The following is a 26,477-nucleotide window of genomic DNA, read 5'->3' on the forward strand; positions in this document are numbered from 1 at the left end:
CTGTGCTCAGCTCAAAGCTCACTCTGCTTGCTCTCTTCCAATGTGACGCTCCCCAGATCTGCTACACTACATACTCCATTGCCCGAGGCAGCCCAGACAAAGCTGGGAATGATGGTATTTGTAGTCCTGCACATCCAGAGGGTGTCAGGTTGTGGAAAGGCAGATCTGGTTTAAGCATTCTCTCCAATAAAAAAAAAGTGGGTTGCTGAGTGCCGACCACATTTTGCAAATGAAATGGGACCACCCGGTAGTAAGAGATCCTTTAGGCCTGCAAAAGTATGTAAGTTTGCACGTTAAAGGAAAGTGGCTTTAAGGCAGTGAAGGCTGGTAGCTCAAATTTTGGCGGGAGTGTGAATACATTCTGGGTTACACTCAGAACCAGCCAAAACTCTAAACGAGCTATCCAGGGTGCTTAACCCTGTCCTCAAAATAGATTCTGCTTCTTTAGGCTTCTGGCTGGTTCTGTTCGAAACCTGGAATGGATTTACAGCCCCATGGAAATCGGAAAAGCCTTTCACTGCTTTAGGGAACGAAACAGCCTAACAAGCACTTGTGAGCTTCCAGGAATTACCCAGAATGTCAAGGTGTTGGTTCACCCAGGATGAGGGAGAAAACGTTGGGTTGTATGTGGGAAAAGACCCAACTGGGATGCGCAAGCCCTTAGGATTAAAGTGTGGAGGTGGGGATGGAGTTGAAGGCAGACAAATAATCATGGGACAGAGATGAATTTTGGCCACAGCTAGACCTAAGGTTTATCCCTGGATCGTCCAGGGGTCAAACCTGTTCATCTAGGTGACACACAGGGGATCCAGTGCTCAGGCAGGGGTGAACCCTGGATGATCCCAGGATAAACCTTAGGTCTAGCTGTGGCCTTTGTTGCAGGCTCCGCTTCTACAGTATAATAACTATTGCAGATCACTCAAAAGGGGAGAGGAGAAAAGGGGGTAAGAGAGACACCGCCATGGCCTTCAACACACATTCGACCCTTCTAGCATGCAATCTTTGTCCTACACATCAAGACAGCCCAGCCACACTGAAAAGTATATACGTGTTCTTGAAGCAATAAGCAACTGACTTTAAAAAAAATAGAACAATACAAAATGCACACCCTGACCTTCCCCAATATGCTGAAGTCATTTCCAACAAAAAGGTACATAATCACAGACAGAAAGCTGAAAGGAGAATTCTGAGTACTGCCAGGAATCCTTCGATCCCCCTCCCCTACTTTGCCTATCGCCCAAAAGGTAGCAACGGCAAGAAAGTTGGACTCCTTTCCAAAACAGAAGAAGATCCAGGTATTTTAACTAAATGGACACCCTTGAGGTCCTAAAGTCAGAATGAGGATCGTAGTCTTCGCTGCAGTCATCATCTTCTTTCTGCCAGTCGGGAGGGTTTCAAGAGTACATGGTCAACTGCAGCCACTCCTGGATGGTCATCTGGACGTTGCCATCGTTGTCTCTGTCCAGAGATTTGAAGGCACGGAACATGCCATCCATACGCACCAGGCAACTGATGAAGTTGTTGAAATCCATGCTGCCGTCTTCGTCGGCGTATCGGCGGATCATCAGCGCGTAGAGCTGTTCGTGGAGGTTGAACCCGGCATCCTTGAAAGCAGAGGGCAGCTGGGCCATCTCGACGGTCCCTGCCGGGCTGCAGTGTTGCTTGAAGACCTGCTGCCATTTCTTGAGGTTGGTCCACAGGTAACGGAACTGGTAGAAGTCCAGCTTGCCCGTGGTGTCGCTGTCCATGACCGCCACCATGCTCCGGCACGTGTCCAGGCTGAAGCCGCCCGACTGCAGGTCTTGGTGCCTGGCCATCACCTTGTTCAAGATGTTCATCAGCTCGGTGGGGCACACCTCCATGTCGTCTCCGGCCAGCTGGGCAAAGAGCCGCCGGAACTGGCGTAGCTCGTCGCTCTCGTTGGCTTCCACATTGGCAAAATGGCTGCGGGGGGCCGGCGGAGGCTCCGGGGTGTACTGAGCTGCTGCCTCACTGATGATGTTGACAAGCCCCCCTACCAGCCCCATGATGTTCCCGGTTTTCATCCCACCACCACCGCCACCGCCGCCTGACAGGAGCCCCCCGAGGCCTTTCATGAGGGCTCCACCAGCCCCACCTCCTCCACCTCCACCTCCTAGGCCTTTCAGGAGGGCTCCACCAGCCCCACCTCCACCTCCAAGGCTCTTCAGGAGGGCTCCACCAGCCCCACCTCCACCTCCGAGGCTCTTCAGGAGAGCTCCTCCGACACCGCCGCCGCCGCCACTGCCACTGCCACCACCACCACCACCACCACCACCACCGGTGGCAGCATCCAACAAAGCCTGAGCGAGGAACATGGTGAAGAGTCAGAGAGACCCAGGCGTCTTCCAGAAGCTCCGACGGCGTCTGCAGAGCGCAGGGTTGGGTCTGTGCTACAAGAGCAACGGCATCTGCCAAAAGCAATTACATCACTCCATGCCCAAACAAGTCATCTTGCAGAGCTGGAATGCATCCCAGAAAGGGAACCCCGCCCTCCGCGATGGACGAGCAGCCGTGGAATCTTCCGGTTGTGAATTCAGAGTTGCAGAGGCCCTTGCCGAGCACCTCTGGGCTCACCTTAGGCTCATTTCTGCTGCCTCCGTGCTCGCCTTTACACAACGCCAACCCTCTCCCCCTTCAGCAATGCACAACCCCTGTTCTCGCCTGGTTTAAATTAAGCAGGGAAACTCAATTTTTAAAATATATTTTGTTTACTCCGATACTTTTGGACTGAGACGTTTCTGCCTGCAAACAGGACCAATCTATTTTTATCTTAGCTGTGGAAAGTGACTGGGGGGAGGGGAGGGAGGAGGAGAAGCACGCTTACCCTGTCGAAAAGGGCAAACAGCTCTTCCAGCACGCTGGAGACGGGCAGCTTCAAGTAGCTGGCAAACTCCTCGATTCCGATCCTGCCGCCTTTAGCGGCGCTGGCAATGGCGGCGAACTGATCCAACTGCTCTCTGATGTTGTTCCACTTCAGGCTGTTCAAAGGGGGGAAGGGCACAGGGCTGGGGTTAGCAGCTGCTCCATTTGGAGAAGGAACAGAGTAGGGTGACCCTATGAAAATGAGGACCGGGCTCCTGCATCTTTAACAGTTGTATTGAAAAGGAAATTTCAGCAGGTGTCATTTGTATATATGGAGAACCTGGTGAAATTCCCTCTTCATCACCAAAGTTAAAGCTGCAGGAGCCCTGCCCTCTTTTAAATCTGGTCACTCTAGTATAGCTCCTGCAGCTTTAACTGTGGTGATGAAGAGGGAATTTCGCCAGGTTCTCCATGTATACAAATGATGCCTGCTGAAATTCCCTTTTCAATACAACTGTTAAAGATACAGGAGCCCGGTCCTCCTTTGCATAGGGTCATCCTAGTACAGAGCAGCAGAAACAAGGCCGCAAATTCGTTTGGAAACAACTGAGCCACTTGGTGGTAAGTTCAGCCCAGATTCGGGGCTCCAAGCACAATGAGGATGAGAAACTTGACATATTTTTTTTTCATAAAGCAGCATCCCTTATACACATTGCCTGCATTAAGGGGCAACATAGATGTGACAGAGAGATGGGCAGAGCTAGAAGTGAAGTCCCATGATGATGCACAGCTCCCCGCTAAACCTGCCACACACACACGTTGGTGTGGATGCCTGAGACAGCGACACCTTTGTGCAGTCTTCCTCACTTTAGATATCCAAGGTAATTTGAATAATGTGTGAAAAGAGACAGGGATTCCCAGGATCCAACACTCTATTACCCAGGGCCTCCTCAGTGGTAGCACCTCAAACATGAATGCTCTGCAGTGCTACAGAGCTATTTAACACAGACTGCAGCCTTCAGCAGGAGGTGCACCTGGCTCCTACTTCCAAGTGATTTTTGGTGAAATGTTTTCATTTTCTTTGGCCTTTCAATGCCATTTGATCTGTCCCATCTTGGTTGGTTTTAAATGTATTTTAAACACACACGCATCCTGATCTGGAGCCTCGTGGGGGGGGTAGGGGGGGCCTTTAGCCCTCTTCTCCCTACTACAATCTGGTCTGAGAGGAAACCTCATTAGGCATCCAACTGTCAGCAAGCCTCACATCTCAACAAAAACCAAAGGCTTAACCATGTACGTCTGTTGCTGCAAAAACATCACAAAGTCTTGTGACACAAGATGTAGTGATGGCCACCAAATTGGATGGCTTTAAATGGGGGATGGATAAATTCCTGGAGGAGAAGGCTATCCATGGCTACTAGCCATGATGGTTGTGTGCTACCTCCAGTATTCAAGGCAGTAAGCCTGTGTGCACCAGTTGCTGGGGAACATGGGTGGGAGGGTGCTATTGCACCATGTCCAGCTTGTTCATCCATGGCCGATGGCTGGTGGGCCACTGTGTGAACAGAGTGCTGGACTAGATGGACCCTTGATTTGATCCAGCATCAGGGCACCTCTTATGTTCTTATGTTCCTATGACACTTTCAGGATTAACACTTGTATTGTGCACAAGTGTTTGTGGACACCATCCACTCCCAACAGAGTCACTTTGTTCATGGAAGTGTGTGTCATAATAAATATGTTAGACCAGGGGTCAGCAACTTCTGGAGGCCTGGCATGGGGGACAATTTTGCCTCCCCAGGCAGCTGCTGTGGGCTCCAGTCTGTGTCAAATGGCTCTGTAGCACCGTGATAAAATTTCATAGAATCAGAGAAGAGTAGAGTTGGAAGGGGCCTGTAAGGCCATCAAGTCCAACCCCCTGCTCAATGCAGGGATTCACCTTAAAGCATACCTGGTAGTGGCCCAGCTGCCTCTTGAAGGCCTCTAGTGTGGGAGAGGCCATGACCTCCCTAGGTCATGGGTTCCAGTGCTGTTTCACTTGTTTCCAAGTGAAATGCAGCTTCAGAGCACCAAAAGGGCCAAATTTAGCTAGCAAATCGGCTAAATTCGACCATGAATACCATTTTTTTAATGGGGTGCGTGTGGAATTATTCTGTTAATGTTTTTGTGAGGGGGCAGGTGTGGTTCGGATTGCATGAGACCTGTGGGCTATATGTTGTCCACTCCTGCGTTTGGTTCTAAGGTCCCACAAAGAGCTCTTTGTGGCCACTGAATGAGCAAAACCACACTTACTTCAGCTTCCTGCTGATTTTCGTGAATTCCACCAGACCCGCCTCCATGGGCAGAGTCAGCTGTCCTGCTGAAAGCATCAGCCGGCAGTCTTCGTATGTGTGATCTGTAACCGGTACGTCTAAAATGCTGCGAGTGTAGAAACAAAATTGGGGGACATACAACACCAGTTAGAGAGGTAAATGCTATCTTCTCATTTATTTATTTATTTATTTAATTACTTTTATATACCGCCCCACAGCCGAAGCTCTCTGGGCGGTTTACAACAATTAAAAATAGTAAACATTAAAAGTATACAAAAAATTTTAAAAAATAAAAACAGTATAAAAACAACAACAGTATCCATTTAAAAACAACAATTCTGGGATCCATTGAAAACAAACTTAATGTTGTTAAATGCTGTTAAAATGCCTGGGAGAAGAGAAAAGTCTTGACCTGGCGCCGAAAAGATAACAACGTTGGCGCCCAGCGAGCCTCATCGGGAAGATCATTCCACAGTCGGGGGGCCACCACTGAGAAGGCCCTCTCCCTTGTTGCCATCCTCCAAGCTTCCCTCAGAGCAGGCACTCGGAGGAGGACCTTAGATGTTGAGCGCAGTGTACGGGTAGGTTCATGTCGGGAGAGGCGTTCCATCAGGTATTGTGGTCCCAAGCCATGTAGGGACCACAATTCCAAGAATGGAGAAACGTTCACCATTCACGGAACTTCGTGGCATTTGAAGAAGTGGCATCAGTTTCAGGGCAAAGACTACTGTGTGAGTTGCATTGATAGAGGGATGAGGGGGGACCTTTCATTTTTTTTATTTTATTATTGCATTTAGATCCCGCCTTTTTTCCTGCAAGGAAACCAAGGCAGCATACATAATCCTCCTCTCCACTTTATCCTCACAACAACAACCCTGTGAGGTGGGTTGGGCTGAGAGTCTGTGACTGGCCCAAAGTCACCCAGTGAGCTTCCATGGCCAAGTGGGGACTAGAACCTGGATCTCCCGACTCCCAGTCCGACACTCTAGCTACTACACCACACTGGCCTGAGGATCGAACTTAATTTATGGGGTGCACTTAGGCGGCACATTCCAGTGGTGGTGGTGGGTTCAAATTAAAAAGGATGTGGGGCCAAAATACCACAACCACAGCATGTTTTAACTTAATGTTCTTTCTGCCAATAAATAAGACTTAGAAGAAGTGTTACAATCTTTTAGAATGGGGGGTGTACAAAGTGATGAAACCATTGAATGGACATGGGGGGTGGGCAAAGGTGGCATGGCCGTATGGAAGACCCCAGAGGGCTGGATTGGAAACCCAGGAAGGCTGGACCCCCAGGCTTGACGTTCCCCACCTCTACATTAATAGAAGGACTAAATCCATAACTGATTAACAACAATTCATTTATTATTTTGGTCCTAAGCTCCATATGTGATGGTAAGCAAGAGAAGATGGGGAAAAAAAAACAGGGCTCTAGTGAGTCTTACTAGGGACATTTGCATAGAGGCACTGCACATAGGGAGGAGTGGATCGTGGCTGATGTATAGAATCTAGGGATGTAGGAGGATTTTGGTTATGCTCAAAATACATGCAAGCATGTCCCGTTCAAAGCCCTGGACACAAGCAAGTGGTGAACAAAAATATTTGCAAATGCCGAACACACGCCTGCATTCGTCTCGTTCGCGATTCCCAGTTCAATTTGCGGAAATTCCCTAATTTGCAGAAATTTCCTCTGTAGGCTGAATCAGCCCTGCTTTAGCCTATGGAGGAAAGCTGTGAAAATTATGAAAAGTGCACGAATTCGGGGAAACCTCTCCAATGATAAACTTGCACTTCATTTGTGCAAGTTTATCATTGGAGTAAACAGAGCAGAGATTGCAAAAGCAAACAGGAATCAGGCACTGATGGTTATGTACTACCTCAGGTATCAGAGGCAGTCAGCCTATAGCCACCAGTTGCTGGGGAACATGGGTGGGAGGGCGTTGTTTCACCATATCCTGCTTGTGAATTCCTAGTCGACACCTGGATGGCCACTGTGTGAACAGAATGCTGGATTAGATGTAGGGTGACCATATGGAAAGGAGGACCGGGCTCCTGTATCTTTAACAGTTGTATTGAAAAGGAAATTTCAGCAGGTGTCATTTGTATGCATGTAGAACCTGGTAAAATTCCCTCTTCATCACAACAGTTAAAGCTGCAGGAGCCCTGACCTACTGACCAGATACTCTAGTGACCACATACAAAAGAGGGCAGGGCTCCCGCAGCTTTAACTGTTGTAATGAAGAGGGAATTTCACCAGGTGCTGCATGCATACAAATGACACCTGCTGAAATTCCCTTTTCTATACAACTATTAAAGATATAGGAACCCTGTCCTCCTTTCCATATGGTCACCCTACTAGATGGACCCTTGGTCTGATCCAGCAGGGCTGTCCTTATGTTCTTAACATCACTTGTCCACCCATCCTTAATAGAAGACAGTCATCAACAACTTTAAGATACTTTGCACAAAATAATATCCCCCTGTGAACCATCACCTTGCCATTTTGTTACGGACTCCATTGGCAAAAAGAACTGGATCTCTCTTCTCTTCCTCTGTTGGAATATAGACAGGAAGAAACTGGAGAAAAGAATGCATTTTGATCAGTAATCAGATAGAAGTCAGTAGAATGTCAAGAACAGGGGTATCTGTTCACATAATTTTGTTTTGGTTTGGATTAATTTATCAGCCAGGGAAGATAAACAAATCAGCCACGAGATGGCACCACATCCTTAAAAGAGGAAAAACTACAGGGAATTTTATTTATTTATTTATTGGTTTTGTGCCACTTTAAAGGGGAGAACCCTCTCAATAAATAAGGATGGTTCAATATCGCAGTCTTATCTTCTACAGTAAACAAAATAATAATATTTTAAAAATCACCAATGCCTTCCTAAAATTAAGAATGTTTGCTAATTAAAAAATGAAAATAAAAAAGAAGAAAAGAGGCAATACTTAGGTTTCAATTGATTTCAGCATTTCTTAAACCTTAACGAACCTAGCATCCAACTTTCTGAAGCCCACCTTTGGCTATTAAGATATTGGCAAAGAATGGGAAAAGGATGAAACTAATTTAAGATTGGGTGGGGGGGGAGAATGAGAAATGGAAAGAAATCAAAATTGATAGATTATCTATCCCTAATGTAAATTGGTTTGGGACCACACTACCTGATGTAATGCCTCTCCCGACATGAGCCTACCTGTACACTACACTCAACATCTAAGGTCCTCCTCCGAGTGCCTACTCCGAGGGAAGCTCGGAAGATGGCAAAGAGGGAGAGGGCCTTTTCAGTGGTGGCCCCTCAATTATCGAATGATCTCCCTGATGAGGCTCGCCTGGCGCCAACATCATTATCTTTTCGGCGCCAGGTCAAGACTTTTTTCTTCTCCCAGGCGTTTAACGGCATTTAACAACATATGCTAAGTTTGCTTTTTAAGGGACCCCAGAACTGTTGTTGTTTAAATGGATACTGTTGTTTTATATTGTTGTTTTTATATTTTTGATGATTTAAAATTTTGTATACTTTTTAATGTTCGCTGTGTTTAACTTTTGTAAACAGCCCAGAGAGCTTCAGCTATGGGGTGGTATATAAATTTAATACATAAATAAATAAATAAATAACTTGTCAAGAAACAGGCAAAAATCAGTAACACACACACTTGAAGTGAAATCTAAGAATGGTTTATTGTGGCACAAACTTTCTTTGGCTGTAGCTCACTTCAAACTGTCTGCTAGCCCGGATGCTGCAAGCAAGGTTCCTGTTCACTTTAAGATGCCACGATCCTCGCTTGTGGTTGCCTGCAGCAGCGTAACATGACTACCTCTTGGCAGCTTTTCACAAACATAGACCAAATCAGCATACATTAAAATGTTTGCAAGAAGGCAGTTTCCTCTTTGGGGGGAAAAAGGGGGAACAAAAACCAAGCACAGCATTATCAGCTAATACATGTTTAATATCAACATCCCTCCAGTTCTTACCTCGACTTCAACTTTTGTAAAGAGCTGGCACAAAGTCAGGAGTAACAACTCTTTGCTGGAAAAGAATTAAAAACAATCAAACAAAAATGGTTGCCATTCATTAAATAAAATACAATTGGAAAATCAGTCTATTTGGAGACATTTAAGAGCCGAGGTTTTAAGACGGACACTGTGGCATTACCCCACAATTCATTATATTGTATATGCCAGAATTAGTATGTCTGGGAAGTAGGGAATGTTAGAACTGAGTGGGTGTGATTCATAATGTAATAGGTGTGGGAAGGAGTATATAAGGAGAGTGTTGGGAGTTTGTCAGGTGTGAGTTTGAGTGTGTGTGAGAGAGAGTGGTTTATTTGTGGAGTAAGAAGAGTTTGGATTCTAGGGATTTAGGATTGGCATAAAGAGAGTGAGGTGATTGGTGTGTGTAGGGTGACCCTATGCAAAGGAGGACGGGGCTCCTGTATCTTTAACAGTTGCATAGAAAAGGGAATTTCAGCAGATGTCATTTGTATGTATGGAGAACCTGGTGAAATTTCCTCTTCATCACAGCAGTTAAAGCTGCAGGAGCTATACCAGAGTGACCAGATTTAAAAGAGGGCAGGGCCCCTGCAGCTTTAAGGTTGTGATGAAGAGGAAATTTCACCAGGTTCTCCATATATACAAATGACACCTGCTACAATTCCCTTTTCTATGCAACTGTTAAAGATACAGTAGCCCTGTCCTCCTTTTCATATGGCCACCCTACTTTTAGAAGTCACATGTAATAATCCCAATGTCTTGAATTGATGTGCTTTTCATCTATCTCTTAAATAACAGCAGCATGTTTTAAGCTGCCAATAATGCAACTGTAAGAGAGGGTTTTCAATCTTTTAGAATGGGAGAAAAAAACAGAGCAAGAACCAGGAAAGCACCCAATGATGGGCAGATTGGGCAAAGGAGGCGGAGCTGGGGTGGGTGGGAGGAAGGGGTGTGAGAACTGGCAACTCGGTGGGTTAGATACGGATGCCCAGGAGAGCCAGATTTGGGCCATGGTCCCGATCAACATCCCCTGACTTAAAGTTGGCCAGGCTGCAAAAGAGGCAATTTCTGGTTCTTCAAGTAGGGTGGCCATATGAAAAGGAGGACAGGGCTCCTGTATCTTTAACAGTTGCATAGAAAAGGGAATTTCAGCAGGTGTCATTTGTATATATGAAGAAGCTGGTGAAATTTCCTCTTCATCACAACAGTTAAAGCTGCAGGTGCCCTGCCCTCTTTTAAATCTGGTCACTCTAGTATAGCTCCTGCACCTTTAACTGTGGTGATGAAGAGGGAATTTCACCAGGTTCTCCATATATACAAATGACACCTGCTGAAATTCCCTTTTCTATGCAACTGTTAAAGATACAGGAGCCCTGTCCTCCTTTCCATATGGTCACCCTACTTCAAGAGTTGTAGAAAAGAGGCAATTTCAGCAAATGCAGGTTCTCTCACCACTGCAACTTGATGATGGGACAAACTGCTTTTGCCAAACCGCCTCACCCACCCACCCCACCCATTCTACACAACTACATAAACTACAGGAGTCTTCTCTCATTGAGGATCTCCCCCCAGCCTTAGCTTCAACATGAGGAACAAGCAGAAACTAGTGAGGTGGGGGAACCGGCCAAGGAAGTTTCAGAGAGGAAGCAAACTTGACAGCAATGTGATTTCTACACACTCCCCATGTCGTAACTTGGTGGGGTTTGTATATTTTTTTGCATGTGATTTACAGTCTCCAAGCAATCGCTGTGCTGATTGGTGGGAGATCCAGGGCAAATAAAAGGAAGGACTTCTTCACACAGCGCATAGTTAAATTATGGAACTCACTACCACAAGATGTAGTGATGGCCACCAATTTGGGTGGCTTTAAAAGAGGGTTGGTTAAATTCCTGGAGGTAAAGGTTATCCATGGCTACTAGCCCTGATGGTTGTGTGTTATCTCCAGTATTCGAGGCAGTAAGCCTGTATGCGCCAGTTGCTGGGGAACATGGATGGGAGGGTGATGTTGCACCAGGTCCTGCCTTGTTGGCCCCTGTGAGAACAGAGTGATGGACTAGATGGACCCTTGGTCTGATCCAGCATCAGGGCACTTCTTACATTCTAATGTTCTTAGCCTACCAAAGCTCTACCTCATTCAAATGTTTGGGGCCAGACTGATCTACAGTTTAATCTCTTATGTGAACGGCTCTTTACATGTTCAGAGTTACATTGTTTATTTATTTTTGGTCTGCCTGTGACCTGCGGGTAGTGGTTGTACCCAAACAAGGCAGTTGCTTAGAGAAAAGAGCCATCCATCAAATCAAGAATGTTTAGCAGTTTGGTGTTCTGCCTTTTAACTGAGTACATTTAGATTAGGGGGGAGGGGGAAATGTTACCAAAACCTCATTACAGATGATAGGACAGGTGAATGCTGGGGGAAATCGCGAGCTACCATATAATTTACAGTGAAAACATATGCATGTCTATTGAGAGGTAAATCCAATTGAGTTCAATAGGCGTTTCTCCCCGATAAATGTGTATAGCATTGCACCCTTAATGAACAAAAGTGCCATTCTTTAGGTTGATCTATGAAAACATGCAGGCTGAGGCCAAATGTGCACCAAGCAGGATACAGCACCATGAAAGCAGTATATAAAAGGCAGGAGCCACACGACTGCTTTATAGCGGTATTGAAGTGCACTGACAACTGTCGAGGACCATTGATACACACCATATATCGCTCTCATACCGCTTTCATAGTGTTAGAACCTGCTTGGTGTAGATGTGTCATTAGGGTGACCATATGAAAAGGAGGACAGGGCACCTGTAGCTTTAACTGTTGTAATGAAAAGGGAATTTCAGCAGGTGTCACTTGTATATATGGGGAACCTGGTGAAATTGCCTGTTCATCACAACAGTTAAACCTACAAGTGCCCTGCCCTCTTTTAAATCTGGTCACTCCGGTATAGCTCCTGCAGCTTCAATTGCTGTGATGAAGAGGAAATATCACCAGGTTCTCCATACATATAAATGACACCTGCTAAAATTCCCTTTTCATTACAACTGTTAAAGATACAGGAGCCCTGTCCTCCTTTTAATATGGTCACCCTAGTGTCATAGAATCACAGAATCATAGAACAGTAGAGTTGGAAGGGGCCTATAAGGCCATCGAGTGCAACCCCCAGCTCAATGCAGGAATCCACCCTAAAGCATTTGCCCCAACAGTTGTCAGTGCACTTCAGTACCACTATAAAGCAGTCGTGTAGATCCTTCCTGCGACAAGCATATGCGTTTCCCTCCCCACACATCCCGTGACTATTCCCCCTTTTTCCAAGGACTTTGCAAGTTATCCCTAATACATTTCTACAGATTAACCTCAAGCACAAAATAATGCTTTGTGCAAACCTCATTTCGCTCACAAGCCAGAACCGGAAACCCACTTCAAAAACCTGTGGTTTCCAGGCACGTTATGATTTTCGGCAAGCACATCTGTCAGTTGCAATGGGTTGACACTAAGGTCACATTTGCAAGGGATTATAACCCAGTACTCTGGGGAACCATGGTTTATCATTCACAAGCAAATAACTCACTGCATGCTGCCCGATTCCTCCCACTTGGCTCCTCCCCCCAGGCAGTAACCAGGAACTCACCAGAACTCACCAGAAAGAGAAAAGCTTTAGTGTTATGACTCAACTCTGGATGTCCATCAATAAGAAGTCCAGTTCTTTTCCCCCATTTTTTTGACTCAACAGAGTTCTGTAGTATGTATGACTCAATTTGTGTCTGTGAGCTGAGCTGTGGGGTTTTCCCTCTTCATCCCAACAGTTAAAGCTGCAGGAGCTATACCAGAGCTCCTGCAGCTTTAACAGTTGCATAGAAAAGGGAATTTCAGCAGGTGTCATTGGTATGGAGAACCTGGTGAAATTCCCTCTTCATCACAACAATTAAAGCTGCAGGAGCTATACTAGAGTGACCAGATTTAAAAGAGGGCAGGGCACCTGTAGCTTTAACTGTTGTGATGAAGAGGGAATTTCACCAGGTTCCCCATATATACAAATGACACCTGCTGAAATTCCCTTTTCAATACAACTGTTAAAGTTACAGGAGCCCTGTCCTCCTTTTCATATTGTCACCCTAATCATCTTCCAGAACAAAGTTTGAAGCTCTAATTAGAAACTCCTTTTGGGTCACAGCTGATACCATGCATACGTTTTTAATGACAGTGCCTACCTGAAAGGTGTTGTGATACAGTACAATAAGGTATAATAAGGGCACCCAGTCTGACAAAGTGCCAAAGGGACAGACATCTACCTGGGAGAATTACATTTCGCATTAGGGTGGTGTCACTTACAAGTCATAGCCCTGCCATGTCCACGTCACAGTATCCTAGAATTAAAAAATAAATAATAAAAAAAAAATATTAGATTTTTAAAGAATAGACTCACACAAATCTCCTTGAACACACAACACTTTTTAATCTGATTTCAGGAGTTGATTTGGTGTAGGAAAAGGCTTTTGATAAAATAAGAGGGTGGGGAAAGAAATAACACCAATCAACTTACCAATTTGTTTGGGTATCGGATAATCACTGGCTGAATAGGGACGGCAGGAACAAAGGCCCCTGGAAATACAAGTCATTTGTTAAACCTGTTAGGAAATTCACTATGCGGAGAACTTGCATGGACTGTGGGTTGACCTTAGAGCAGGGGTGTTGAACCTCAGGTCCGTGGAACAAATCCGGCCCACGTGAAGCTCCAAACTGGCCCTCTGGGAGTTGCCCAGAAGGCCAAACTCCCTTCCCTTTCCTCCAACCACCAATCTTTTAGTGGTTTCCAGCTTTTGCACAATCCTGCCCACTTCATTCTAAAAAGCTAAAATGCATCTTCTAAGGCTTAGTTACTGGCAGTAAGAGCTATAACCTAAAGTAAACTGGAATTTTTAGCGTTCTGGATTCAATATACCTGAACTCCGAGAAATGCAGCTTTTAACTTGACAAGCTCCCAAGTGCTCTACATTTTTTTTAAAGAAGCATCAATATTTGTAGCATCCAAAGTAAGTTAACTGTATTTTAGATAAGTATTTCAAGTCTTTATGTCCTCCCCACACACGCACCCATCTCCGCAACTCAACCCACCTCTAGCTTTTCAGAAATAAGACCCAGCCAAGCTTTCCTCACCTTGTTTAAATGTGATAAGACACGAACGGTTTGTGCATGTACCTTCTGGGAAAATCAATACCTGGGATTTAAAAAGAAAAGAAAAATACAAATTGTATTCATTTGTAACTGTTGCACAAATCTGACATTTTTTTCTCCTTGACATACATACATTCATTCATTTATTTATTTATTTATTTATTTATTTATTTATTTATTTATTTTTGCATTTATATCCTGCCTTTTTTCCTCCGAGGAACCCAAGGTGGTGTACATAATCCTCTTCCTCGCCATGTTATCTTGACAACATCAACCCTGTGAGGTGGGTTGGGCTGAGAGGCTGTCACTGGCCCAAAGTCACCCAGTGGGTTTCCATGGCTGAGTGGGGACTAGAACCCGGATCTCTTGGTTGGACTGGGAGAACCCAGTCCAACACTTTAGCCACTACACCGCATGGCATTGTGTCAACAGCAAAAGCAGCATGGATGAACCAATTTCCTGGTTGGAATGTATTTCTGGGATCTGAGTCCATTCCACGAAGCCACGGAATCAAACTTCACCTACTCTGGAGGGTGGTTGTGCAAATTTTTAAACAATTTGTACAAATAACAGCTGTACTTGGGGGGGGTGCATTTCAGTAGTTTTGTTTTTTTTACTACTGAAATGTTTAGTTGGTGGAAGACAGGCAATTGCGGAATGAATGAATAGAGCACTAAGGAAGCAGAATAGGCTTCCACCATGGGGAAAAGATCAGGGTTTGGGTGGGCAGGCTTTGACAATGATCCTTCACTTGAGAATTGGGGTGTTATAAGTGCGCCCCTGTTTTATTCCATCAAGGTATGTATTAAGACAGGGGTGGACTGTCTGAAGGTATATATTACGACATGGGTGGACACCCTGCAACCCTCTACTGTAGTTTCACCCCTATGCAGTGAAAATGTTCCAGAAAATCTTCAAACTGTCCTGACTCAGGCCTCAGCTAGACCTAAGGTTTATCCCGGGATCGTCCTGGGGTCGTCCCTGCCTGCTCCCGGGATCCCCTGTGTGTCATTTACATGAACAGGGATGACCCCGGGACGATCCCGGGATAAACCTTAGGTCTAGCTAAGGCCTCACTGTATATCCAGTCAGGCACTGTAATGGGAACTGTAACAAGGGCCTAATCTAGACCAAGCAGGATATTCCACTATGAAAGTGGTATGAACGTGGTATGTAAAAGGCAGGAGCCACACTGCTGCTTTATAGCGGTACTGAAGTGCACTGACAACTGGTGGGGTCCATTGACACAGACCATACAGTATACTGCTTTCATACCGCTATATCCTGCTTAGTGTGGCTCCTACCTTTTATAGACCACTTTCATAGTGCAATATCCTGCTGGGTCTAGTTTAGGCCAAAGTCCTAATCTCATCAAACTCCTCCCCCTCAAAAAAACCCCAAAAACCTCTAATATCTCTAGCTGTGTTCCCTTCCCAAAGCTGATTAGTGTGAAATAAACTTTTGCAAAAATCCTCACATGGTTATTGCCAGTTTTAAGCAAACTAACTGGCTGATTGATTAAAAACACTGATTGATTACAAAAAAAACCCACTACTATTTGATTAGCAAAATGCAACGCTCAAAGTAAGAAAGTCATCTTCTGTACTCTTTCTACATCACAAATTCACTACCCATGCACCAATTAACCACATATAGCTTGTGCTGACTATTCAATCCTAACAGACTATTTTTTAAAATGGACATGCTGTGTCATATATATATATATATATATATATATATATATATATTTAAAAAAAGTTCAACAGCTTTGATAACTGAGTAAAATCCTAGCTTCAATACACAGTATCACCACCAGAGGGGACTCTAAATGCAGCCTGCCTTTGGCGGAGTGCATCACAAAGAACAAACTACCAGCCCAGTGCTGCCTGGATGTGTTGTACAACAACTCCCATAATCCCCAGCCTAACATGGCCAACACATCTGGAGGGCACCAGCTTGGGGAAGGCTGAAGATCTCCCAGTCTATTCTCTGCCACATTTGAGGATGGATGATGGCAACCGGAAAAAGGCAGAGATGGTTGCAAATCTAAACGATGAATTCTATTTATTCCATTCCCCACTTCTTCATTTGCGGCCTTTCTAGCATCATGACGATGATAACAACGATGACTATTTTAAGGCCCCATCGGGATTTTTTTTAGAGGCTCAAGTTACGGTGATGTCTGTCAATGTGGGTCTGAAAGGGGATTTCGTCACAGTGGGGGAAAGGCGTTGGGAAAAGAAGCCAACGAGACCAAAGGTGAAAAAAGCATTGGGTGGTTGTTTTTTAATTGGTTGGAGGGCAGAGGTAACTAGGTAGTCACAACAGAGGTTCAGAGTGCAATTCTATGGGACTGTTGCCCCAAAGAGGGAAGCCTCAGGGGCTTCCAATCATCCTGTGCTGACCTGCACACTTTTAGCCTCTCTGTCCTCCTTTGCAGTCACACTGCCAAGGAACAGACGTGGGGGCAATCCTTGAGAAGATTTTAGATACGGCAGATCCATCATTCTCCCTCGGCCCTACACACTGGCACAAGTTCATCCCTCCCTCTGCTTCACTTCCCAAAGGCCAGGACTTTAACCTCAAGAAAGAGAGGGGCTTGGAGGGGAAATCCCTACACAGATTTCCCCCTTCAAAGCCACAACTCTTGGAGGGGGAAACCCTTAGCATCCTATGACCTCTCAGATGCCATCTATGGGTCATGGGCCTGAACCCTTTGGATATTAGGAATGGGATAGAGGGAGGTTCCCCACCTCATCTGTTGTAATACAGAACAGAACCAACGGGCAAGAACTTCAGGAAGTAGTGCCATTTCATGCAACGCAAAATTAACTTGTGGAATTCACTGACACAAAGTGTGCAGATAGTCATAAGAAAAGGGTTACACAAATTCACAGGGGACAGATCTATCGGTGGCTATTAACTACACTGGCAAAACACAACCCCCAGGTTCAGCAACAATCTATCTCAGCATACCATATGGTATCCTTGGAATCCACCAGGGGAAGAGCCTTCAGCATGGTTGCGCCCCTCCTGTGGAACTCCCTGCCTCTGGAGGTCAGGCAGGCGCCAACCTTGTACTCCATTCGGCGCCTCCTGAAAACATCCTATTCCAAGAAGCCTTTCTTTAACATGCAGCCTTGGATTTCTGTTACTGCTTCTTTTAAAATTTTGTTTTAACTGTTTTATTCTGTTTTTATTTTCATTTTACCTTGTACCTGAAATTGTACGCTCTGAAATTTTTCAGTGGAGAGCGGTATATAAATATTCTTAATAATAATAATAATAATAATAATAATAATAATAAGAAGAAGAAGAAGAAGAAGAAGAAGAAGAAGAAGAAGAAGAAGCTGAGGAGGAAGAGCAGGGGAAGAGCATTTAATTGATTTTATTTGCTTACATGGCTTTGAAAGAGAATTAGACAATTAACGGAGGACGGGTCTTTTAAGCAGTGGTGCTGAATAGTGGTTGCTGGGTGGAGGGCTGTTGCACTGATGTCCTACATGTCTACTTCCCCATTTGATCTGGCTGACCACTGTTGGAAACAGGAAACTAGACTAGGTATACACTTCATCTGATCCTACAGGGCTCTTTCCTAGGGATGTACAAGAATAGACTTGGATCAATGGACAATGTCATAAGAATATAGCAGAGAGGAGGCTCAAGGGAGCGAGAGATGCTTGAGGTTGCCCAAATTCTCCAGACTTCACTTCAGTGCTGATTTCAGCTTGTTCCCATTCTCATTTGCAACCTGCTTAAAAAATTTTCAAGAGGCAGCTGGACAACCATCTGTCAGGGATGCTTTAAGGTGGATTCCTGCATTGAGCAGGGGGTTGGACTTGATGGCCTTAAAGGCCCCTTCCAACTCTACTATTATCTGAAATAAACAAATCTAAGCATGCAATCTTTCTTCCCATTGACTAAAGTGTGAAAATATGCATTTTGAAAAAGTTAAGTGTGCATTTTTAAAAGCACTTTATTTTAAAAGTGCACATTTTGTGAGTGCAAGTTTGGAAATTGTCAACCTTTTCAGCTCTTGTTTGCGTCTGAGGCTGTGAACAGGTTGAGTGATTTATGCACTGAAATGCAATTCTCTTGAGCTTGCATTGCCCACGTGAAAGATGTGGGAGAGCTATTCCTCAAAAATATGGCTCCACTTTCCAGCAGCCAAATAAAACTTAAATCTCATACCTGGGGCCACTGTTCTCCTGAAGTTGCCCGTCGCATGATTTCGTTGATTGTGTTCCTCCGAGAATCGGGATCAGTACGGGATACCACCACAGGTTGGAGTGCACCTAGGATCCCTGTTTAAAAACACATCCGTAAAGCACCAGCCACTGAGGATGCTGCACTCAGCACCCGTGCTAGCTAAACTGAGTAGATCACAGGGATTGTAGTGGGGGAATGGGAACCTAGCAATAACAGGGTCAACCAACAATCGAAACCAACTAACCAGGTTCGGAGGCCTCCTTTCAGATTTCAAGAAGAAGAATGCTAGATGTTTCATGATGATTTGAATGCTAGATGTTTCATGATGATTTGACTCCATGGAAAGGGTGCAGAAGCTCAGGAACAGGTGAGGACTAATCTCACCCTCCTGGGGGACAAATCTTAATCCTTTTGGGTCCACTAAATTGCCCACCCCCTTCCTCTGATCTGACTCTTTCCCCTCAAATCTTTTAGTGTTTTCCCAGCATTTGTGCATTTCCCTCCATCCTAAAAGGTTGAAATGCCTCTGCTAAGGCCCAGTTCTTAGCAGTAACAGCTTTAACCTAAAGCAGGCTGGTATTATTATTTTTTCCCATCTTCCTTTTGCCTTTGGCCCTGCCAAACACTAAAATGTGGCCTCCTAGAGCTTTTCTGAAATGAATTTCAGCCTTGATCAAGGGGCTGGAGCATCTCCCCTATGGGGGAAGGTTACAACAGCTGGGATTGTTTAGCTCCGAAAAAGGAGGCAGAGGGGAGACATGATAGAAGTGTACAAAATCATGCCTGGTGTGGAGAACATGGGCAGGGAGACATTTTTCTCCCTCTCACAAAATACTAGAACCCGGGGTCATCCCATGAAGCTGATTGGTGGGAGATCCAGGTCAAATTAAAGGAAGTACTTCTTCACACAGCACATCATTAATTTGCAGAATTTACTACCACATGATGTAGTGACGGTCACCAATTTGGATGGCTTTACAAGGGGGTTGGAAAAATTCCTGGAGGAGAAGGCTATCCATGGCTACTAGCCCTGATGGTTATATGTGACCTCCAGTATCCGAGGCAGTAAACCTGTGCGCACCAGTTGCTGGGGAACATGGGTGGGAGGGTGCTGTTGCACCATGTCCTGCTTGTGGGTCCCTGGTCAACAACTGCTTGGTCACTGAGTGAACAGAGTACTGGACTAGCTGGACTCTCAGTCTGAACCAGCATGACACTTCTTATGTTCTGATGGCTACATGCTATCTCCTGCATCAGAGGCAGTAAGACTTTATACACCAGTTGCTGGGGAACCTTCTTCTGCAACCTTCTTCTCTCTGGCCTTCCTTCTTCTCACATCAGTCCGTTGGTTTCTGTCCACCACGCTGCCGCTAAGATCATCTTCTTGGCTCGCTGCTCTGACCATGTCACTCCACTTCTGAAATCTCTTCATTGGCTTCCAATTCACTTCAGAATCCAATATAAACGTCTCTTGTTGACCTTCAAAGCTTTCCACGGTCTAGCTCCACCCTATCTCTCCTCTCTCATCTCACACTATTGCCCCGCTCATGCTCTTCGCTCCTCTGATGCCATGTTCCTCGCCTGCACAAGGGTCTCTACTTCCCTTGCTCGGCTTCGTCCATTCTCTTCTGCTACCCCTTACGCCTGGAATGCTCTCCCAGAACATTTGAGATCTACAACTTCAATCACAGCTTTTAAAGCTCAGCTAAAAACTTTTCTTTTTCCTAAAGCTTTTAAAACTTGATGTTGCTCAGACTTTAGACTGTTAGTTATACTGTTATACTGTTAGCTTTACCCTACCCTGTGCCTGTTTACCCTACCCAGTGCCTGTTTCCATTCTCTTCCCCTCCTTATTGCTTTACTATGATTTTATTAGAATGTAAGCCTATGCGGCAGGGCCTTGCTATTTACTGTTTTACTCTGTACAGCACCATGTGCATTGATGGTGCTATATAAATAAATAAATAATAATAATAATAATAATAATAATAATAATAATAATAATAATAATATGGATGGAGGGTGTGGTTGCACCATGTCCTGCTTGCAGTTTCCTGGTCGACAGCTGTTTGACCACTGGGTGAAGAAAACACTGGACTAGATGGACCCTTGGCCTGATCCAGCATGGCATTTCTTATGTTCTCATGAATGTGATTCGGCACCCCTTCCCTAAGGCAATCACAAGGATTTAACCCAACGTGTCTTTGCAGTGGTGGGATGGGAAGGGACCTTACACTGCCTACTTGGGTCTTAAAGGTGTAAGGCCAGACGAGGCCTTAAGAACAACATGGTCTGGTGGCACCAATGGATTTATATCAGCCTAAGCTTCCATGCACTGCAGAGTCCACTTCATCAGATGCATGACTTGTTATCGAGTTACAGTCCATGTGGCTGGAAGGGAGGGGGAACTAAGTGCAGAGGGAAGTTAAATGAAGGAACTACTGGCGGTGACTGGGCACCAGGATGTTGTCAACAGTGCCACTGAGTTTCGCAACCAGAGTTTTGTGAATGGGCACGATTAATAATATGGTTGTTATTTCAGAAATGATGAGAGCAAGTGTCGTGTGGTGGCTAAAGTGTTGGACTGGGAGTCGGGAGATCTGGGTTCTAGTCCCCACTCGGCCACGGAAACCCACTGGGTGACTTTGGGCCAGTCACAGACTCTCAGCCCAACCTACCTCACAGGGTTGTTGTTGTGAGGATAAAGTGGAGAGGAGGAGGAGGATTATCTATGCCACTTTGGGTTCCTTGGAGAAAAATAGGAGTATAAATGAAACAAACAAATAAACAAAGCATTCAACAATCTCATTCACCCACATACAGTCAAAATTTGATAAACAGAGTATATGTCGCCCTTCCTCCTAGGTAGGGATGTGCAAATCAGTGAAGTTCTCTAAATTGCCTCTCAGAGTTTGTTCTGACTCAAGACCGTATCAGATCGCGAAAGCTTCCCCCCCTCCCCGTGTCACACAAAAATCCAGCCATATTTTTTTTCCCAAATCTACACAAGTGTGTACATTCACATTCTTCTCCCATTGATTAAAGCGTATTTGTGCACATTTTTAATCCACATTTTCATATGCATTTTTTAAATGTACACATGCTGTCAGACACATATGTTTTAGGGCTGTGAATCCCATCGCAAGCTTGGAAGTGTTCGGACTTTCACTGCAAATTTTGCCAAAAGGGACAAAATCCTGATAAATCTTGGGTACATCCCGAGAAAAATGAACTGGGAGAAATTTCTCATATATCCCTACTCCACAGACAGCCTTCCCCAACCCATTGTACCCCAGATATGTTCAAATGCAACTCCCATAATCTCTGACCAGTGCCCATGCTGGCCAGGGTTAATAAAAGCAACAATCCAAAGCAATCAAAAGGCAACAGGTTGCAGAAAGCTGTTCAAGGATCTCATTACAATTTCCGTAGTTCTCTCCACACACCCGATTTTTTATTGTCACAACATCCCTGTGAGGTAGTTTAGGCCAATAGATTGAGTGGCTTTGAGGCTGGCAGTAACTGCATTGTGATTAAATGGGGAGCTGACCTTGAGTTTCCACCATCCTAGTCTGGCATTCTAAACTCTGCATCATGCCGGCTTTTGCGCTACCATCTAAGCACTCGTTGTGCTGCGGGTGTTAGACAAAGCATTATAATAATAATAATAAAACAATAACACAAAATGTAATGACATGATGACAATAATATTGGTTAGAGGCTCAGATCAGAAACCAGGAAAACCCAACCCACATCCCCTCAGGTTTTGCAAAAGTAACTTACGGCCGAGAATGGGCACAGAGAGGTTCTCTTGCCGAGAGACGGTCGACGGCAAGCCGGCCATGACGCAGACAATTCCATCGAAAAAGCTGGAGTGAGGCGCGGCAGCAAGGATGGGCGCTTCCTCAGGACTGGCTACTTCCCCCTTCACTTTGACTCGGAATCCCATCACGAAGAATAAGGCACGACTCAGGAGGGTGAGGGTGGTATACGACACTGTCCTTGAAATAGGGAAAAAAAACAAAAACAGTCATGTACGTGAAGTGGTTTTGTTTTCCTGGCTTCATTCAAGTCCTCCTCAAGAGCCACCATTCCCATGAAGGCTTTGGCTCTACCTCCTGGTTCTCATGTTCTACCGTGTGTAACGGAATCAACAGCCTCTTCTTCCCCTATTTGAACCTGCCTCTGAATGCTGAAAAACACACTGTGCTTTGTTTCAGTCCATGACTGAAAGGGTGTTGCAAATTAGATGCAAACTCTTTACCACCACACAGACAAATTTGTGTGTATTTATAACAAGACAATGCCTCCTTTAAGTGTGAGTGTGTGTGAGAGAGAGTGTATTGTGTGTGTGTGTGTGTGTGTGTGTGTGTGTGTGTGCGCGCGTTGGGTGTGGGGGGAGGGGGCGTCTTTCTTTTTTAGAAGTTTCCAACAGCTAGGTTACCTTTTCCATCCCAGAAGTGGCAATGTCCCCTTCTCTGTGTTGCCGGAAGTCGCCAGAAGAGCAAACGGCCAAGCCATTAGGAAAATTACCAACATGCATAGGACACGCAGCGGGACCAGAATAAGCCCAAACAGGATAGTCTGGGGGGAAAGAAAGAAAGAACATCAACAAATCACCTGCACCACCACTGGTGATGTTTTAGTTCATGTATTTGCTTTCCAAGCACAGGTCAGAAAGACCACGAGGGGATCCGCACGTCGCTCCCAGAGCGCTTCTATGCGACCCCAGTGCACCCCGAAAACGATAGTCTGACTTCCCTGTAAAAGAAACGAGGAAGAGCTGTCCATGCCGCCGCCGCCACCCGCCGAGGAGAGCTCTCCGCCGGCGAGGAGAGCTCGGCAAAAGAAGGCGGGGTAGAGAGCTTCTTCTGCTCTTCACCCCGCCTTCTTTTGCCGAGCTCTCCTCGCCGGCAGAGAGCTCTCCTCGCTGGCGGCGGCATGGACGGCTCTTCCTTGTTTCTTTTACAGGGAAGTCAGACTATCGTTTTCGGGGTGCACTGGGGGCGCATAGAAGCGCTCTGGGAGCGACGTGCGGATCCCCCCCACGTCAGCTCTCAGCAATAAGCCATAGGTCACGCAGTCTCATAAAGCAACTTGAGAAACTCAAACTCAAAGTAAGTCTTACAGGTTCATAATGGGGGAAAAAATCCCAAATCCACCTCTTGCTGATGAAGAGAACTGGGAATTTGGTTTGCCCTGATACAAATATTGTCTGACCACGGATGAGAAATTTGAGTTTATTCCAGCTTTGGCATTTATTGCAAGTTGTGTATGTTCAGGGAACAAGTTCCACTAGAGAATTGGATGCCAAGCATAAACAAAGACAATGGTTCAGTTGGGAGAGTATTGCTCAAGCTGGCGCTGTGTTGCTTTAAAGAACTGTGAACCCTAAGTAAAGATCATGATATGCACTCCCCATATATCCACGCTGAGATGACCTTATATATAGATGTCCCCATATATCCATGAAGTATTACCTAAGGCCATTTCTACACCTGCCTTTTCCCCCGGGATTGTCCCGGGATCATCCCTGTGCATTCAAATGACACACGGGGGATCCCGGGAGGAGGCAGGGATGATCCCTCCATTTGCCTGGGATAATCCTTAGGTGTAGGGCCGTTTCCAACTCCCTGGACCTCCCAAAGTTATCCACCCTTGCTCTATTTCAAAATAGCCAAGTAGCAATTGACACCCCTAACCCACATCATTTTCCTGGAGAAAGGCCCTGAATCCCCAAGTTGCCTTCAGCCAACTCACAGCTTTCTCTACCTCTGAATTTTCCAAAAATTATGATGTCCCTATGTCTCCCTCCCTGTTGCTCCCACCCATCCAGGATCTTGGGTATGGTGGCATCTTCCCCAAATAATGGCCCTTTCATTCAAACACAGAGAGAGATTCTCAGCTACCTCTTTTAGCTCCCCTTGAGGAAACGTTAAGCAACCTGTCCGGGCTATGAAATACAATCTGATGGACAAAAGGAAATGGTCAGCCAGCTGTCATAACAACAAACACTCCACTATTTCCTTTGCACACATTTTTCTCTCTCTGAAGAGGGCTTACAATGCAAGTCAAGAGATGAAGATTTGCTCCTGGTGAAACCCCCAGGTTCACATGATCACTAGCTGTAACAAGGCCTGAGTGAAGTAAACAAACAGCCTGTTTGCAAGTGCATGTTTGACACATGATACGTACAACATCAGCTTATGACTTCCACATGCAAATGGGTCACCGTGGATCAACATTTACCACAGTTGGGGCTCACTGTTATGAACAGTAGAAGATTCAAGCCGGGCAGCAGTGTTAGAACGCATGTTAATGTCCACTCGATTTGAAGGCAGAGGACTAGAAAAATCCATGGGGAAGGAAAGATCTATCGCAGACATTATGGCTACATGGAACCACTGAGGGGTCAGTGAGGCACTGAATACCATTTGTTGGGCAACATAAAACAAGAAAGGGCTATTGCTGTCATTTCTGGCTTCTGGGAAGCAGCTGCTTGGCCACAGTGGGATACAGGAACAGACCAGCCTTCCCCAATCTGGTGTGCTCCAGATGTTATGGAGTACATCTCCCAGCATTCCTTAGCACTGGCAATCTAGAGCTGATAGCAATAGTCCAAAACATCTGGAGGGCACCAGGTTGTAGAAAGCTGGACCAATTGGACCATCATTCTGATCCAGGAGTATTCTTCTAATCATAGAATCATAGAATAGCAGAGTTGGAAGGGGCCTACAAGGCCATCGAGTCCAACCCCCTGCTCAATGCAGGAATCCACCCTAAAGCATCCCCAACAGATGCTTGTCCAGCTGCCTCTTGAAGGCCTCTAGTGCGGGAGAGCCCACAACCTCCCTAGGTAACTGGTTCCATTGTCGTACTGCTCTAACAGTCAGGGAGTTTTTCCTGATGTCCAGCTGGAATCTGGCTTCCTTTAACTTGAGCCCGTTATTCCGTGTCCTGCACTCTGGGAGGATCGAGAAGAGATCCTGGCCCTCCTCTGTGTGACAACCTTTTAAGTATTTACAACCTTTTAAGTATTTAATAATAATCTGGTCCTCCATCTATGTTCAGGACTACATTGTCCTTAAATGTTAAATTGTCGTGTATTTTAAACCTTTGACGTTTTAGTATTTTAGTATTTTAGTATTTTAGTTTATTTTTTATACATTTCTTTTCCTAGGTTTTAAAATGTCTGTGTTTTAAATTTTGTAAGGCCACCTTGAGGCCCAGTATACAAATAAATATAATAATAATATAATAATAATTCACATCACCTCAAAATGTCATAGTTACCAACATGGGGTATGTCCACACATGGAACTACGAGTTACCAAAGGTTGAGCCAGCGAGGAACAAGCAACGTAGATGTGTTACCTGGGCAGATATCCTGTGAAATCAAGCCCTCCCAACAACTCCAGACATGTTGGACTACAACTCCTATCATGCCCAGTCAGAAGTACTGAGATTCCCCCGGTTGTGGTAGATTACAATTCCCATTTTCCCCATCCAGCACAGCCAATTCTCCCCTGCAACCCCCACCATTCCTGCCCATGCCGGCTAGGCATGATGGGATTTGTAGTTCAACACATCTGCAGGGCACATTTGGGGATGGGTGGCTTAGGCACTGCTGCCATTCATTCTTTGGATCGGTTTCTCATCGCTTAGCCATTTCTCAGGGAGGAAAAGAAACACAGAAACACACCCCAAACTTCAGCCATTGATCAACTGCCAAAAGACAAGGAAAGTAAAATTCCTGACCTGCAAAGTTTGCCTAGATATCAGTGCCAGTGAGGTAAAAGAGTTTGGTTATTGTTATTTTAAAGTGAAATCGAATGTAAATATTTGACATTAAAACGATCTCAGGCTTTGTTGTATAACTGGTTTTACAACCGCAGATGGCACACGGACAGATGTAGGATGAAGGAACATAAAAAAAACGTGCTGATCGTCAGTTCGTGCACAC

General features: G+C 45.3%; 2 protein-coding genes across 4 annotated transcripts in view; both read right to left on the reverse strand.

The window, feature by feature from the left end:
- Positions 1–26,477, reverse strand: part of LPCAT2 (lysophosphatidylcholine acyltransferase 2) — a 47,928-nt gene that overhangs the window by 13,222 nt on the left and 8,229 nt on the right. The window contains exons 2-11 of the mRNA XM_063141492.1: positions 22,959–23,098; positions 22,298–22,515; positions 18,497–18,609; positions 14,288–14,348; positions 13,674–13,732; positions 13,463–13,497; positions 9,115–9,169; positions 7,633–7,715; positions 5,116–5,241; positions 2,846–2,999 (exon numbers count right to left, since the gene is read on the reverse strand). Coding sequence (XP_062997562.1) covers positions 2,846–2,999; positions 5,116–5,241; positions 7,633–7,715; positions 9,115–9,169; positions 13,463–13,497; positions 13,674–13,732; positions 14,288–14,348; positions 18,497–18,609; positions 22,298–22,515; positions 22,959–23,053 — 999 coding nt within the window. The 5' untranslated portion in view covers positions 23,054–23,098. The remainder of the gene's footprint in view (positions 1–2,845; positions 3,000–5,115; positions 5,242–7,632; positions 7,716–9,114; positions 9,170–13,462; positions 13,498–13,673; positions 13,733–14,287; positions 14,349–18,496; positions 18,610–22,297; positions 22,516–22,958; positions 23,099–26,477) is intronic.
- Positions 1,275–2,684, reverse strand: CAPNS2 (calpain small subunit 2). Of its 3 annotated transcripts, none has more exons than XM_063141496.1 (2): positions 2,210–2,684; positions 1,275–2,173 (listed from the first exon to the last, which is right to left on the reverse strand). In XM_063141496.1, the coding sequence occupies exons 1-2, from the start codon at positions 2,334–2,336 to the stop codon at positions 1,395–1,397; spliced, it is 906 nt and encodes a 301-aa protein (XP_062997566.1). In that variant the 5' UTR covers positions 2,337–2,684; the 3' UTR covers positions 1,275–1,394. The 3 variants fall into 3 exon arrangements, with proteins under 3 accessions (XP_062997566.1, XP_062997564.1, XP_062997563.1); XM_063141494.1 differs by having other exon boundaries at positions 1,277–2,116; positions 2,210–2,222; XM_063141493.1 differs by having other exon boundaries at positions 1,277–2,116; positions 2,168–2,219.

This window comes from Elgaria multicarinata, chromosome 14, assembly GCF_023053635.1.
Source record: "Elgaria multicarinata webbii isolate HBS135686 ecotype San Diego chromosome 14, rElgMul1.1.pri, whole genome shotgun sequence".
NCBI lineage: Eukaryota > Metazoa > Chordata > Lepidosauria > Squamata > Anguidae > Elgaria > Elgaria multicarinata.